The sequence below is a fragment of the Exophiala mesophila genome, assembly GCF_000836275.1.
Source record: "Exophiala mesophila strain CBS 40295 unplaced genomic scaffold supercont1.2, whole genome shotgun sequence".
In the NCBI taxonomy this organism is placed as follows: Eukaryota; Fungi; Ascomycota; class Eurotiomycetes; order Chaetothyriales; family Herpotrichiellaceae; genus Exophiala; species Exophiala mesophila.
In genome coordinates this window covers 501668-515268 of record NW_015622505.1, presented here as the reverse complement: position 1 = coordinate 515268, position 13601 = coordinate 501668, and the positions used below count along the sequence as shown (strand labels likewise).

At 50.4% G+C, this 13601-nt stretch overlaps 5 protein-coding genes across 5 annotated transcripts; 1 reads left to right on the top strand and 4 right to left on the bottom strand.

Moving 5' to 3' along the window:
- Positions 1-46: 46 nt before the first annotated feature.
- Positions 47-1510, bottom strand: PV10_02109 (uncharacterized protein; the record flags this gene model as incomplete). The annotated part of the gene is made up of 1 exon (XM_016366391.1): positions 47-1510. The coding sequence occupies one exon, from the start codon at positions 1508-1510 to the stop codon at positions 47-49; it is 1464 nt and encodes a 487-aa protein (XP_016225909.1).
- A 5634-nt stretch (positions 1511-7144) lies between these two features.
- PV10_02108 (uncharacterized protein) lies at positions 7145-8002 on the bottom strand (the record flags this gene model as incomplete). Its single annotated transcript, XM_016366390.1, has 2 exons — positions 7145-7802; positions 7857-8002. The coding sequence occupies 2 exons, from the start codon at positions 8000-8002 to the stop codon at positions 7145-7147; spliced, it is 804 nt and encodes a 267-aa protein (XP_016225908.1).
- Positions 8003-8393: 391 nt separating this feature from the next.
- Positions 8394-10688, bottom strand: PV10_02107 (uncharacterized protein; the record flags this gene model as incomplete). Its single annotated transcript, XM_016366389.1, has 4 exons — positions 8394-9349; positions 9409-9511; positions 9582-10487; positions 10557-10688. The coding sequence occupies 4 exons, from the start codon at positions 10686-10688 to the stop codon at positions 8394-8396; spliced, it is 2097 nt and encodes a 698-aa protein (XP_016225907.1).
- A 735-nt stretch (positions 10689-11423) lies between these two features.
- PV10_02106 (uncharacterized protein) lies at positions 11424-12459 on the top strand (the record flags this gene model as incomplete). The annotated part of the gene is made up of 4 exons (XM_016366388.1): positions 11424-11671; positions 11726-11964; positions 12019-12212; positions 12268-12459. 4 exons carry the CDS (start codon positions 11424-11426, stop codon positions 12457-12459), a joined length of 873 nt encoding a protein of 290 aa, XP_016225906.1.
- Positions 12460-12726: 267 nt separating this feature from the next.
- On the bottom strand, positions 12727-13586 carry PV10_02105 (uncharacterized protein). Its single transcript, XM_016366387.1, has one exon. The coding sequence runs from the start codon at positions 13509-13511 to the stop codon at positions 12894-12896; it is 618 nt and encodes a 205-aa protein (XP_016225905.1). The 5' UTR covers positions 13512-13586; the 3' UTR covers positions 12727-12893.
- Between the last annotated feature and the right edge of the window lie 15 nt (positions 13587-13601).

Here is a 13601-nt window from a genome sequence, read left to right as displayed (position 1 = left end):
ACCATCTATGCGGCTTACCTTTACTTAATATCCACCACTTGCATCATCAGTACATCACAACATCGCCATCACCGTCTGTTGGAGGGAGCTCGCTCGCAGGACGCGCGTCGACCTCCAATTCTCGACCCCAGGGAATCTCGATCAACTCACCTTCTTCCCACCCCTCAGAGTTACGAATCACCGACCCCGTGCATGCACCAGGAGTACAGGTTCCGCCCTTGAAGTAGTCAGCAAACTTGTCACTTCGCATCATCTGAGCACGCAAAAACCAGTACTTACGTCTCTCCAGCGGCAGGTCCATCAAGTCAAACAACTCCCGCAAAGTCCTCATCTCCTTGACCCAGATCATGGGATATTTGGCCTTTTCACGCGCAACTGTCAGAGTTAGGGATTCCTGAGCCTCGCTGGACCCTAGTGGGCTTACCTCGTTGGCTTTCTTCTCCGCGGCTCGCACCAGGCTCGTGACGAAATATACCCATTCCTTGATCTCTTGGACGTCCAAAGTACCGTGGTGTTGACGGAACTCAACGGTCTTGGTAGGGACACGTCGCGTGCCCACTGACTGCGAGACCAGATTGCCAAAGTTGACCATTGTCTCTCGCCACCAGCCGTTGTGACGGGAGATCTGGTTGCTCACCAGACAGGTAAGGTCCCTGTGGCTCTTGACCTCTCCAAAGACGCGAGTGAAGGCTAGCTCTGCATCAAAAACCGGCGTCTGGCCGCAAGTATGATTGAAATTCGGCAGAGGTTCGTTCTTGACCTGCCATTCCGGCGCAAAGATTCGTCTGTTCGACATGGTTCGTTCTCGGCTCTTAGTCCCGTAGTAGCCATGACGCTCAGGATGGTGCAAAAGTGTGATGGCGTCTTCATACGCCAGGATCATCCAAGTTAGGTGCTGGAGCACATTCAAGGGTATGTCGTTGGGGGTGCCCAACTCTGAAAGTTCCACGCCGATGTGAACGTGTAAGCTTGACACCTTTGCGTTCGCAGTATATATATATGGTGCAGACGGTGATGCCTGCATGGCTGCCAGTACTCTGTCGAGTTCTCGAAATGAGACACCGTCGAATGCTGCAGAAGTTGTGTCTGGGGTCTTCAAGACTGGGGAGATCAACTCCAGACCAATAAACTCCCAGTCGTCCACCGCACTAGCGATGCCATTTGTCCATTTCACTGCTTCTTCGTCAGTGGATGGTAGACGGATGCAAGTGTCGGTGGTCAGATTCCACCGGCGTAAGACGGTATTTTGCTGAGGTTTGTCGTTGTAGATTGCCAGTGCCACGTCTTTGTTCCGAAGTATCATGGCTGACTGGCGTATTTGCTGATACTCACGATCATCGGGATCGATATCTTCATCCTCCTCATCCCAGGTATCGTCTGGATCGCCTTCGTAGTTGTCGAGGTTGAACTCTTCGGAGCCGCACGTTATTTCGTATGTTTTTGGTTTTTGAGTTGCAAATAGAAACTCGATTTCGATCCCAAAGGTTAGGGGAAGTATAGTTTTAGACATGCTTAGTTGAATTTTTTAGACAACTCGTTTCGGCAGGGTTTCCACTTGGATCATGCCTTGTGTATGGTATTCGGCTCGGTGGAAATGTTGATGAGAGATTCTCGATCATAAAACGGGAGAGAAGAACTCGGAACAATGAGACCAGCATCAAAGGATGCATAGTCAAGGCCTTTTGTTGCATGGTGTGGAATGAAGATAAGGGTGACAAAGATGTCTTTGAGATGGGGAACGCGAGCCTATGCCTGTCACCCTTTCTCGGGATCAAACCAATGGCTTCCACTATGTTATGAGTTCAAAAGAGGTGTCTGGAGGCCGGATGCGTTTGAGGCCCAATTCATCTCACCAATCGACTCAACGGTGACTGTGTATCTGTCACCCATGGCACTGAGTTGGAACTGGCTCTCATGACCTTCTGTTGATGTAGGGATGTCCATTTTGGAGCCTAGAATCATGTGCTGCGACTCCGAGAAGGCGTTTAAATCGTAAAATGGGATCGAAGGAAGTGCAAATCTTTTTATTTGGATAGGTTCTTTGTTTGACATCTGTGGTACCTTGGCATAGGAGTGGCTATGAAACCGTTGCCCTCACGTCCCTGCAGCCTCGTCCCAATTGAAACGCCACTCCGCTTTTGATACAGCTCAGTCCCCCTCGACTCACCTCACCCCACAAATGCTATCGAGCTTCTCAGAAACACCAATCTCTAACCCCGCCAGGGCCTCTGACTATCATAAAAGATACCACTGGTTCCAACACTGGGATACAGACACGAGAGAGAGTCTTTGTGTAGCCTGCAGCTAATTCCGACTAGACAGCCTCAAAAGCATCCATCCATCCCAAAATACGACTCAGCACTATTGGCTAAAAAAGTGTACTTACCGAGAAACCACAGCAATAGTCGTCTGGGGACACTTCTCCAACGCCATGTACGGCTCAGGTCTCTTATATAGCAGACGTCGGCGAGGGGACGGAAATGGTCGTCCTTAGTTCGAGGAGAGATCCTGGCCTGTTCAATAGCGAATCTGTGGTACATCTCGAGGACGATGAGGTGAGTTCTGTTGACGAAGAATGTGTGGCTTTATTGTGAAAGTCTTCGAAACTGAAACCACCCTTCTCATATTTCGATCCAAGTCGCCGTGATCTCTTGCACCTTATCCTTGAGTCTGAAAACTGCCTTGCAAGTCATGTCGACCGGCATTCCCACATCCTCGTAAGGAACACCTGACAAGGCTTGCACTTTGAAGTCAGACATCAAACTCCTATCGTACAAGAATGGATATCTCTCAAAGAAGCGATGTTCGATCTTCATGGTGGAAAAGTCGTTGTACTCGAGATCATAGGCTCGCTGGAGGGCCTTCATCCTTGGAGATCTCGGTTGTGGTTTGGCCTGGAGTACACTAACGCCGGTCGACGACGTCAAATGACCTGGCTTAGAAGATTCGAGGAGGGCCAAGTCCCATATACGAAATGACGTGTGCCCTTGCTTGTTGGCCGTAGCCGTCAGTTCTCCGCGTACATGTACGTGATCCGCCTCGTCGCTGCCAGTCCATCGCCGACCTTGGTTGGATGGCGATATGAGATGCTGCTGAGCAGGCTTCTTTCGATGGGCAACCATGTTTAGAATGGCATACCTACAAAGAGCATCTATGTCGATCTCGTCTTGATGCTGAATGACTAAATCTCGTAGATCCGGCCACGGCAGCCAGTCGATGATTGGGGAATGTGGAACCATCAGTTGTAATTGAGTGGGACGATAAGCAGGCGGAAGATTTGCATAAGAGGCCTTGCAGGGAAAATTCCTCCACAGCTCAGCGCAGAAAAAGCCCTGCATACATGTCTAAACAGACAATATCCGGCAGAATCGTCAGCTTAAACTTCAAGACGTGTCGGCGGAAACAGCATGTTCACACAATTTGCTCTGTCTATATACGTACCGTCATGGTCCAGAACTCTTCAGCCATGGGCCAGGCTTCCTTGACCACCCAAAGAGCCCCCTCTGCAGTGAGAGTTCTCCGTATGTCGTTCCTATTCAAGACTCAATATCCCCTCGAGACAATGCGATACAACTTCCTGTGACTTACGTGATTGTGGTTGCTTCACAACATCGTCTGATGATTTGTCGTAGGGCCACGAGGTATTTGTCTAGACGTGCTAGAGGTAGTCTCATGTTATACCCCATGGTACAATTTGTCCTCAGTAGAGGCTGGTCGACAAGAGGATAGGGGTTCGAGCAGCGCGACAAGGTTTTGGCATGATAAAAACTTTCGGGAGGGCAAATAGATCTCGCGCTTTCTGCCATTGTCGTCTGTTCGAAGGGATGGCTGTATCCAAATTCGTTCCAGTCAGAATAGTCGTCAAGGTCGGGGATTTCCTGAAACCACTGTTCGGCACAGTCGGAATCCATCATTGCATATCGCTCAGGATACTGCATTTGGCTTTCAGGCATGTCTGTTTGTCGATGAGTCGATTTCACTTCTGCCAAACCAGTAGTGATGTCCTCTTCATCAATATTGCTTGTAATATTTGGTGCAAGTAATTGTTGGCAGGTTCGAGATGGCATCCATCCACTTTCCAGAGAGCTCTGTAACCCAGCTGATGAATAATTCATCGACTGTTGGGACTGCTCATGTTGGCTCTGCGGCCATGAGACTGCCAGCCAGGGTGTCTGCTCTTCTGATATGTACTCGAACTGTGGTGAACAGGGTCGCGAAGTTTCGACATATGTTAAACTTGACATGTCATCCAGAACCCATTGTCCATGCATCGTTTGCGAGCAGAGGAGGCCACCTTGTCGGCAGCTTTCCTCGCCACAGACATAAATGAGATCTGAAAGTTCAAGCTTCAGGACGCGCGATCGTAGGCAGCGATCCTAAGGAGCAGAAGGATGGTGTGTGGTGTTTGGTGGTTGTCGCTCTAAAATCAAGTCCTATGTCGGCATTCGAATTACAAAGGACTCTAAAATTGTAGACATCTACGATGGTGCCTTGATCAAGCGAGAGGTTGCCCCCACAAACTATGATTTTCACGGGGAACCCCTCAATCATGTGACGCTGAACCTGGGGAATTCGTGTACGTACTATTGCTACTACTACAACGACAACGGCACAAGGGAGAAATGGCTGATGGAGAATATGCGCATCGCAACTACCACTTAAGTTGCAGGAAAGCGACTCTCTAAACTGTCAAGACAGATCAGCTTGAAACAAGCGAGCGCTCATTGGCTCGAGGGTCGGAGCTTCAACGGGGTAAGCGAACAGGCCCGGCAAGGTACCTCGGACAGTGGAACCTTCAAACCTCCATGGCAGCTCCAACATGGCCATTCTCCGCGGCTGGATCTCCTCCCTCCGACTTGCGAAGCCCAAGACGGACACGGAAATGGTCCTGTTCAGTGAACCAGCCGCCGTGAATCCTCCAATCTTGTTCCGGTTCGGCGAATGAGAACTGGTTCACAATATGAATACTCGGTCCAACCAAACGCGAAAGACACGTACCGTATATCGTCTCAGCAGCTGAGGGACCAACTTGTTCACCTCGAGCAGAGAAATATTCTTGCCGACGCAAGTTCTCGATCCAAAACCAAACTACACCATTGTGAGCCAGGGATTAGTCGTTTTAGGACCAGAAGATAGAGGACTGACCGTCAATGAAGTGCGATCCATGAGTTGCACTTGCTCTGGAGTCGCCTCAAGCCAGCGTTCCGGTCGGAAGTGGTCAGCATCGACGCCGTATACTTGGCGATTGCGGCTTGATAGTCAATCATCGTCAGTCAACCAGTCCGGGAAGAAATGAAGGGGGGGGTGAATGCCTTACGCTGCAACCCATGGATTCATGCCGATGATTGTTCCCTCGGGGAGAAAGGTGTTTCCTAGAGTCATGCCACCCTTGGGAACATGTCGCTCGAGCAGTTGACCAACGGCCGGGTGCATGCGGAAGGCTTCTTTGGTCACGGCGTCGAGATATGGCATTTGTTTGGATGCAGTTTTCCAAGACACAAATTCTCCAAACTCTCCCTTCTCTTCGAGCTCGTCGATTTCCTTCTGGAGCCGTGCCATCGCGTGGGGGGTCCGCATCAGGTAGTAAAAGATCTGTACGGATCAGTTCAGATTCATGAGAAACCCAGTCCCGACATGATGTGGCGACCTACCGCACGGAGAGATATGGCAGTGGTGTCGCTCCCGGCAAAGACGTTGTCAATATTCCACATACGGACGATCCTATCCTGTACCAGACCCGGATTCTTCTGCTGGGCCTCGAGAGATCGTGCCAGGAAATCCCGCTTCTTGGCGACTTCTTCTTCTGAGGCCTTCAATCTTTCAGTCATGTTGTCGACTGTAAATTTAACGATTGGATGTGTCCCCGTCAATGCGACCAACAGAGGATTTTTGGCGATGAATTTATCAAGCCAAGGTATCTGACCTACCTAAAAAAGCAATCCGCATCAGCAACAATGGAGGAATGAACAGTACACCAGGATGAGGACCTACGATTGAAGCATATGCGATCTTGAACCGAATATCGGCCATGATGCCTTGGACGTCCTCTCTCCGTTCGAGAAATCCGAGCTTTCGGCTAAAGACCACTTCGCCACTGGGGTTTCTGTGTTAGTACAGATGTTCTCTTCGAGTGGGTGATTTATCAGGTGAGGTCCCTACATCACATCAAAGGCGTACATCTGGAGCCAGACCCCGAGGTCTACAATAGATCCGGCAGAGACGAATTCGTCAAGCCGTTGAAGCAGGAGCCTGGTGGTTGAATCTACCAGGGGCTCAAATTCCACAAGCGTGGACATGCTGTACGCATTGGCGATGGGACGTTTGTAAGTTTGGTGATACTGTTCGTCCAACGTCGTAAACAGGCTTCGAGTATATTCTCCGCGATATGGAAGGACAAACATATCGTAGAATCGGGTCTTTGTCAACCCTGAAGTCAAGCCATAGACGTTGCGGATCCATTCAGGGTCGGAAAATGACACTGAACGTGGTCCAACCCTTACAAGAGGTGAATTGTACTGACGGTGGAGCGCGATGTGGGTGTCATGCGGCGTCCGAGTCAGAGCGTCCCAGAACCGCCAGAGATTTGTGAAACCTGCCAAAGGAGGCCCGGGAATCGATGAGATTGCCGGCTGGTATTTGTTTCTCAGGAGATGAACGATTGCCCATACAATGGGAAGAACTGCCAGGAGGCTTCGATAGGCCAGGATTACATCGAGGAGCTGTGAGACGCCCACCATCTTGACTGAGAATGCTGGACAGATTGCTAGCAAGCTCAAACTCAGAGGACTTTGTATTTTGATTTAAGGACCCCCGGATTATACAAAGCTTGCATCGATATATAGCCGCCCTGGGGTTAATGTCCTAGACTGGACCTATACATGCATTTCCCCGGACCACTTCCGACTCTCCACTGGCCTCCGAGCCTCCGATGGGGTATTGTTTCGAATTGACTAGCTTAGTGAGTTGCCATCGTTTTCATGGCATCTGAAGGCTTAATTCAGCAAAACAGCTCTATGGCTCGGACAGGCAAGGTTGCAGTAGCGCATCTTCAATCTCCTCGTGCCTTGTTAAGCCAAGAACGGAGCGGCGGAGCTAATTGATCTTCAATTATTGAAACGAATCTAGATGTACATGATCTTTGGCCTTACGAAGATGTAGGCTTTCCGAGTCTAAAAGTCCCTTGTCCCTTGCTAGCGGTATGAGTCTTACAGAACTCCTGAAGCCACTTCCTGGCTTGGTCATCGAAGTCGTCGCCCGCCAGATTCGGCGGGTCAAAGCCACTTAGATCTGATATGATTTGTGACTGGGGCCAGAATGGATGCCTAGTTTCGGATGCCGGGAAATTCAACTGGTTCTCTGATGTAAGCCCTTTGTGGTTGGCGAGAGTATTGGAGGTTTCCATGACATCCATCAACGAGAAAAGCACATGGTCCTCATCTAAGTCACCACTCTTATTCGATGTTTGGCCGTGCACAGGCTCAAACCCCTGCGACTGAGTGTCAGGCTTTGGCGGATCCTGCTTTGGGGCAAGCCTGTTCGTAGGAGCCCATCTGACGTGTGTAGGAGGGACCACGGGCTCTACATCCTCGAGCTGACATCGTGTTGCAGCAACTGTTCCGCCTTGGACTCCGTGGAGGCGGGTGAAGACGCATGCGTGCTTAGATGAGCAACATCTTCGGCATGGAACTCCTCCTTCACATCGAATCTTGGACTTATAGCAAGCGTCGCACGCCCGTGGTGCTTTCAGCGACGACTGTGACTCACTGATGGCGTGGTTGGCGATATGCCGACCGAGTGAGTCTCTGAGACAAAGTGTTAGTGACCAGCTTGAACATCAACGAAAACCAAATACATACTGTCTAGTAAATGACCGACCGCAAACGGGGCAAGATACTCGCTGATTGAAGCTGTGTCGGCTCTGGTGGCGGTTTAGGTGTTCTTTCCGTGTGAACTTGCGGAGGCAGATAGAACAACTATGTGGTTTCTCACAATCCTGTCCCATATTTGCGAAGGTAATGAAGGACGCTGAAGGATGTTGCTGTCAGGTCTCCCCTGGGTCTGAAGATGGCCGCCTCGTGATGCGCCAAGGGGGGTCACAATGTCCTCGACCCGGAGTTGTGCAAGTCTTCGACCCACCAATGCGCTGGAAGACGATTACCACAGTCAGATTCAGTTGCGTTGGAATCTGCCCTCTATCCTGGGCGAGACCCCGCCGCCAAGTTCTGCAAGGTTTCGGACTTTGCGGGGAATGGTGGGGAATCTTTCGGGGGAGCTGTGAAGCCATCATCGGATACGAACTGGGTTTTAGAACCGAGGTCGACTACGGAGTACATGGTCTGTAAATGTTGCCTACTAATAAGATGTCATGCTAAACAAATGATTGACGGCGCCAGTCAGTGCCCATTGCTCAGAGCTACCTGTGTTTTCCCCTTGTACTGGTCGATCATGAACCCGTCGAAGAATCGATCCATACTCTCGTAGTCATCCATGTCACCGACCCAACTAACATATTGGTCTGGTCTCAAAATGACTGCACAGCCCGTGGCCTTGTCAACCCCATAGTTTTTGTAGGCCTCGCCGTGACCCTCATGGTAGCTTTCATCGTCGACATGGATCTTCCAGTAATCCCAGCCGTCTTCTTTGTCCCACGGCCTGAAAACCTCGGGGAAGTCGAAAATGGTGGCTTCGTGCCTCGGTGTAGCATGGACGGTAAGGACTTCGATGACAGAGTCGTAGCGTTTTCCAGGCGGAGTGAATCGCTTCAAGAATGAACCATCGGCGCCCAACCGCGTACCCAAAGCATCGATTCGTTTTTTCTGGGCGGTGTCTCTAATGTCGCCTGCAAAGATGACCACTCTCCAGGTACCATTGCTCCGAAGCAGTTCCTGGAAGTGCCATGGTCGGGCATCGGCTTGGCTGAGAACTTTGAAGCTGGGCATTCGCATGCCCACACGGATCTCAGTAGCAAGTTCCTGTCGGCTGTAGATCCTGTGTTGCTGGTCGCCGAGGACTTCGGTGCCGTCGCCCTGCTTCTTGCTATCGCCTTCTTTGGCAATAATGACACTGGCACCATAGTCCACCGCAATACCGCTGGCAAACATGTTCCCCTTGACGAAGGCGTCCTTGAACACCTCCATGCTGATGCCCTCTTCGTCCATGACATCCTTTGCCGGTCGACCCGAAAACAAAGACGAGAAGCGACGGTCAAAGGCAATGAGATCTTGAGCGATACGTCGTCGTTCGCTCTGGTAGGTCTTGAGTATCGATGGATTGGCCAGCCCCTTGACCACTGTGGCAACCTTCCACCCGAGATTGAACGAGTCTTGCATGCTGACGTTCATACCTTGGCCTTGGGTTGACAGCAGATTAATAACAGTATAAAACTTCAAGGACCATGATGTGACTTACCAGCTTTGGGGCTGTGAGTGTGCACTGCATCCCCGGCGAGGAATACTCTTCCATGCAAACTGAACTCATTGCCAACTCGCTGTCCGATCTGATAGGCGGTCCACTAGTGAAACGAAATTTCAGATAAGCATGATGCCGAGGAGGTATGGACACAAGAACAGTGCAAGACTCACCCAGTCACAATACCGGTAGTCAATCTTATAAGGAGCCATGATCCTTTGCGCACTCTGCAAGATGACTTGTGGATTGATCTGGCTCCTGTCAAACCTCTTGCCGTTTCCGTCGCCGTTGGTCGTCGTCAACTGGATGTACAGTCTGACCAGCTTGTTCTCTCGAGGTATGACCATGACACTTCCGTTACTGGCAGAATGGATCGCACATCTCATTCTGATGTCTGGAAAGTCGGTAATGGGTACAATGTCGAGGACACCCCAGATGTAGTCGGTGCTATCACCTTCGAGTTTGAATCCAAGCTGATTCCGCACCCAGCTGTGTGCACCATCAGCACCCAGCATGTATTTTGCCTTGACAACTTCTTGCCGATTGGCATTTTGGTCGAGCTGATTTCCTCTCATCATCTCCTCCGTGTCATCGGGGGCAAGGTTGCTCCGAAACAGGCCATCTTGTATTCCCTGCCCGTTTGCACTGGTTGCCGACTGCTTCGGGGTCGCCTCTTCTTCTGTCAGAGTCTTCAATGTGACTGTGATAGGATACGCTGAGGCGTCATCTACGAGCGACTCGTCCACATGGAAATCAATAGGCATGACCCCACGTTCGACTTTGATCTCTCCATCCGAGCCCTGGCCGTTGCATTCCGTTTTGATACTCCATTCTTTGATACTGTCGAGAAAGAATCTCTCGATGCGGCCTTGATGCAGAACCACCTGTTGAAAGCGCGAGATATTGGGAATCGTGTCTGGGATGCGATCCGAGCGCTGGATTAGGCCATTTGAATCAGGATTCCACAGACAAATTTCAAGCATGTGGTTCGCTTCGATCCATGCGCGGTGGCTGAACCCGAACGAGTCGAATATTTCGAGAGTGCGGCATTGCAGGCCGTCCGCTTGCCCATTGAAGATCTACACTCTCTGAGTATGAGGCACAACGTGTTGGGATTACACTCGAGCTCGAGTAGTCATTGTCCATACCTTGGTACCTCGTTTCTCCACGATCCGGGTTCGAACGCCGCATCTCGACATCCAGTTGGCCATCATCAGCCCAGCTGGGCCAGCCCCAACGATGAGCACATCGACGTGGTCGTCGGCCGCCTGTGGTGCCATGGTGCGATTAAGCTAGTATCGAGCTGACTCTGGAGGCTCAGTTGTCTGGGTGAATGGCAATCTTGCAGTGCTCGGGTAAGGCGCAAGTTGTAGTGCACAAGTATGAGGACGAGTTGGCTTATTACATACTCCGTAGGTCGCGTAGCAGTCCACCCCGCCTTTTCAACATCCAGCATCCAGATTTTTTCGGATCTGGGCGGGGGAGTTCGCGCAACATGGCGGTATTAACGGGGACAAGCTGTACCGGATCGTGTCTCCTGATAGGTTTGTCTAGCAGTTCCAGGTCTGTTGACCGAAGAAGTTTTCAAGCACCGAGCATGGACTGACAATGTCGATCGTCAGGACGAATGGCACAATCGGACTCTCACCTATTGGCCCGTCGGCAGGGCTCCGAAAGTTATCCCACAAGCCCTCCGGGTTGGTTACCCCGGGCCACGTTGCGATTGGTTGAGACCCCTTCAAAGCCTCGACAGGTGGGTTCTCACGAGCAGGATCCGATGCACAGTAGATGTGGGGTGTAAGAAGGAAGTATGCATGTCGAAATGTGAGATACTCATGATGGTGTGACATATGCGACGCAATGATTTGATGGAACTGCCATTTTTATATGATTATGATGATGCATCGACCTCGGGGTCTCGAACTCATCTTTTCGACCAAGTTTATCCTGCTGCATTCGTGTGACATTCTCCCGTCTCGGTGTTTACTTGTATAGCCCCCCCTTTCCACAGCAAGATGAGCGCCTCCCGGTTCGATCCAAACTTTACGCAAAATGTCATCAATGCCATGGGTCCGAAGACATCGCCCAGAATGCGGGAAGTCATGACGAGCCTTATCACCCACTTGCATGACTTTGCGCGGGAAGTTGAGCTGACGGTCGATGAATGGACTGAAGGAGTGCAACTTTTAAACTGGGCCGGTCAAATGAGCAATGAAAAACGGAATGAAGGCCAACTAGTGTGTGATGTCGTGGGCCTAGAATCGTAAGTGAAACATCGAGAGCGAAATCCCTCTGGTACCTGTTCTAACGTCAACAGACTTGTAGACGAGATCACGTACAAGAAGGCATCCGAAGCTGCCAACCTTGCCACGCAAAGTGCGATTCTCGGACCTTTTTTTCGACACGATCATCCAGTTCGAGAGAAAGGAGAGTCTATCTCGTTCAATACACCCTCAGACGGTGTCCCCGTCTATATGTATGGCCAAGTGTTAGATTCAGTAACGAAAATGCCTTTGGCAAACGCCACTATTGATGTCTGGGAAGCATCTACGAACGGTAAGAGCATTTAGTCGAGTCTTGGTGATCCCTCGGTCCTAATCTTTGTTCCAGGGCTATACGAACAGCAAGACAAAGACCAGGTTGACTGCAACCTAAGAGGCAAATTTGTCACCGACAAGAATGGAGAATATGCCTTCTACTGCCTCCGTCCGACGCCTTATCCGATTCCCTATGATGGTCCTGCTGGGAAATTGCTACAGCTGCTTGATAGACATCCTTACCGACCAGCACATATCCATCTGATTGTAGGTAAACCCTGATAAATTGAACTCGATAAAACAGAGGCTGACCGTACGCCAGGTGTTGATTGAAGGCTACAGGCCTATCACGACGCAGATCTTTGACAAGGACAGCAACTACCTTGATGATGACTCGGTATTTGCCGTCAAGGACTCTCTTGTAGTGGAATTTGTGCCTCGCAAGGGTGACCCTCAAGCCAAGTTGGAGCTGAGATATGATATTCTTATGGCTCCAATTGATAAAAGCGAGTGAATGTCGGATACTGAGATGGATTTCGCAACCGAAGTAGATATCTCATACTTGCATGAATAAGACCGAGATCGCAGCAAGGCCCGAATTCGGCCACTGCAGCATCAGAGCAATGCAAGTGAACAAAGGATATGCACTGTGGTTTACATGAAGAATCTCCTTTCTCGGCATGACCACATGCCATCACTGAAGGCTCTTAGTCCAGGCAGCTTATCAGGCTCTCGGCCTGGGTGCCTCTATGAGATGCTTAGCATTCTGTCTCTCTTTTGTTATTGCAAGAAATGATACTAGTGTTCCTGGCATTTCTTTCACATCAGATTATGTTGTCACGGACGACTAGACTTGCTCTCAAGCGTTGCCCATTGTAGTATTCATTAAATTAATGTACAACATGCCGAGACTAATAGCGGCACTCACGCTTGAGTCGAGAAGTTTCTTCAAGCATTGCCAATGATACCTTTGGCGACCAACTTGTCCAGGATGCCCGGGCTTAGCCTCATATCCTTTTCAATCTGCTGGGTAGATCTGCCACCTTCATCCCGCAGAGTCAAAGCCTCTTTGATATCGTTGGCACTCAGCAAGGTCCGGCCTGCGAATGTACCTCTTCCCCGATTTTCTTCTTCTGTTTCCCACAGTTTATTGAATCTCTCTCGGGATTGCACCAGCTGCATGGCAGGGTTTGTGGTACCCGTTGGGAAGATGTTCTGGCCAGAGTTCATGGGCTGACTTGAGGTGGGAAATGCATCTTCATGCGGTCGTGTTTCTGACACGGGTTTGGCAACTCCGATCTTGCGCAGGGCGGACCCGAATTGAGGGTCTCGTCCATCGAGTTCTATCTGTGAATCTTTGTCTTCTGCGGGAGGAGCGAATGCTGGGTTGGGATGTACTTGAGAGGGAGCGGGAGCACTAGTCGTCTGAGGTGTTGCATTTGTACGCGAAGCAGCGGCATTGGGTGTGGGGGTTGTGTTGTGAAGGATGGACGAGGTGGATGGGTATTGTCTTCGACCACCAGCTCCGGCAGCCTTGCCTGCAACTTTGGAAGCTGACGATCCCATGTTGGCTAAGAAATCGTGTGATTGAAGAAGATCAGTTTGTAACTCATGGCCAAGGACTGATATTGATAGTATGGCCCTTGGAAAATATAT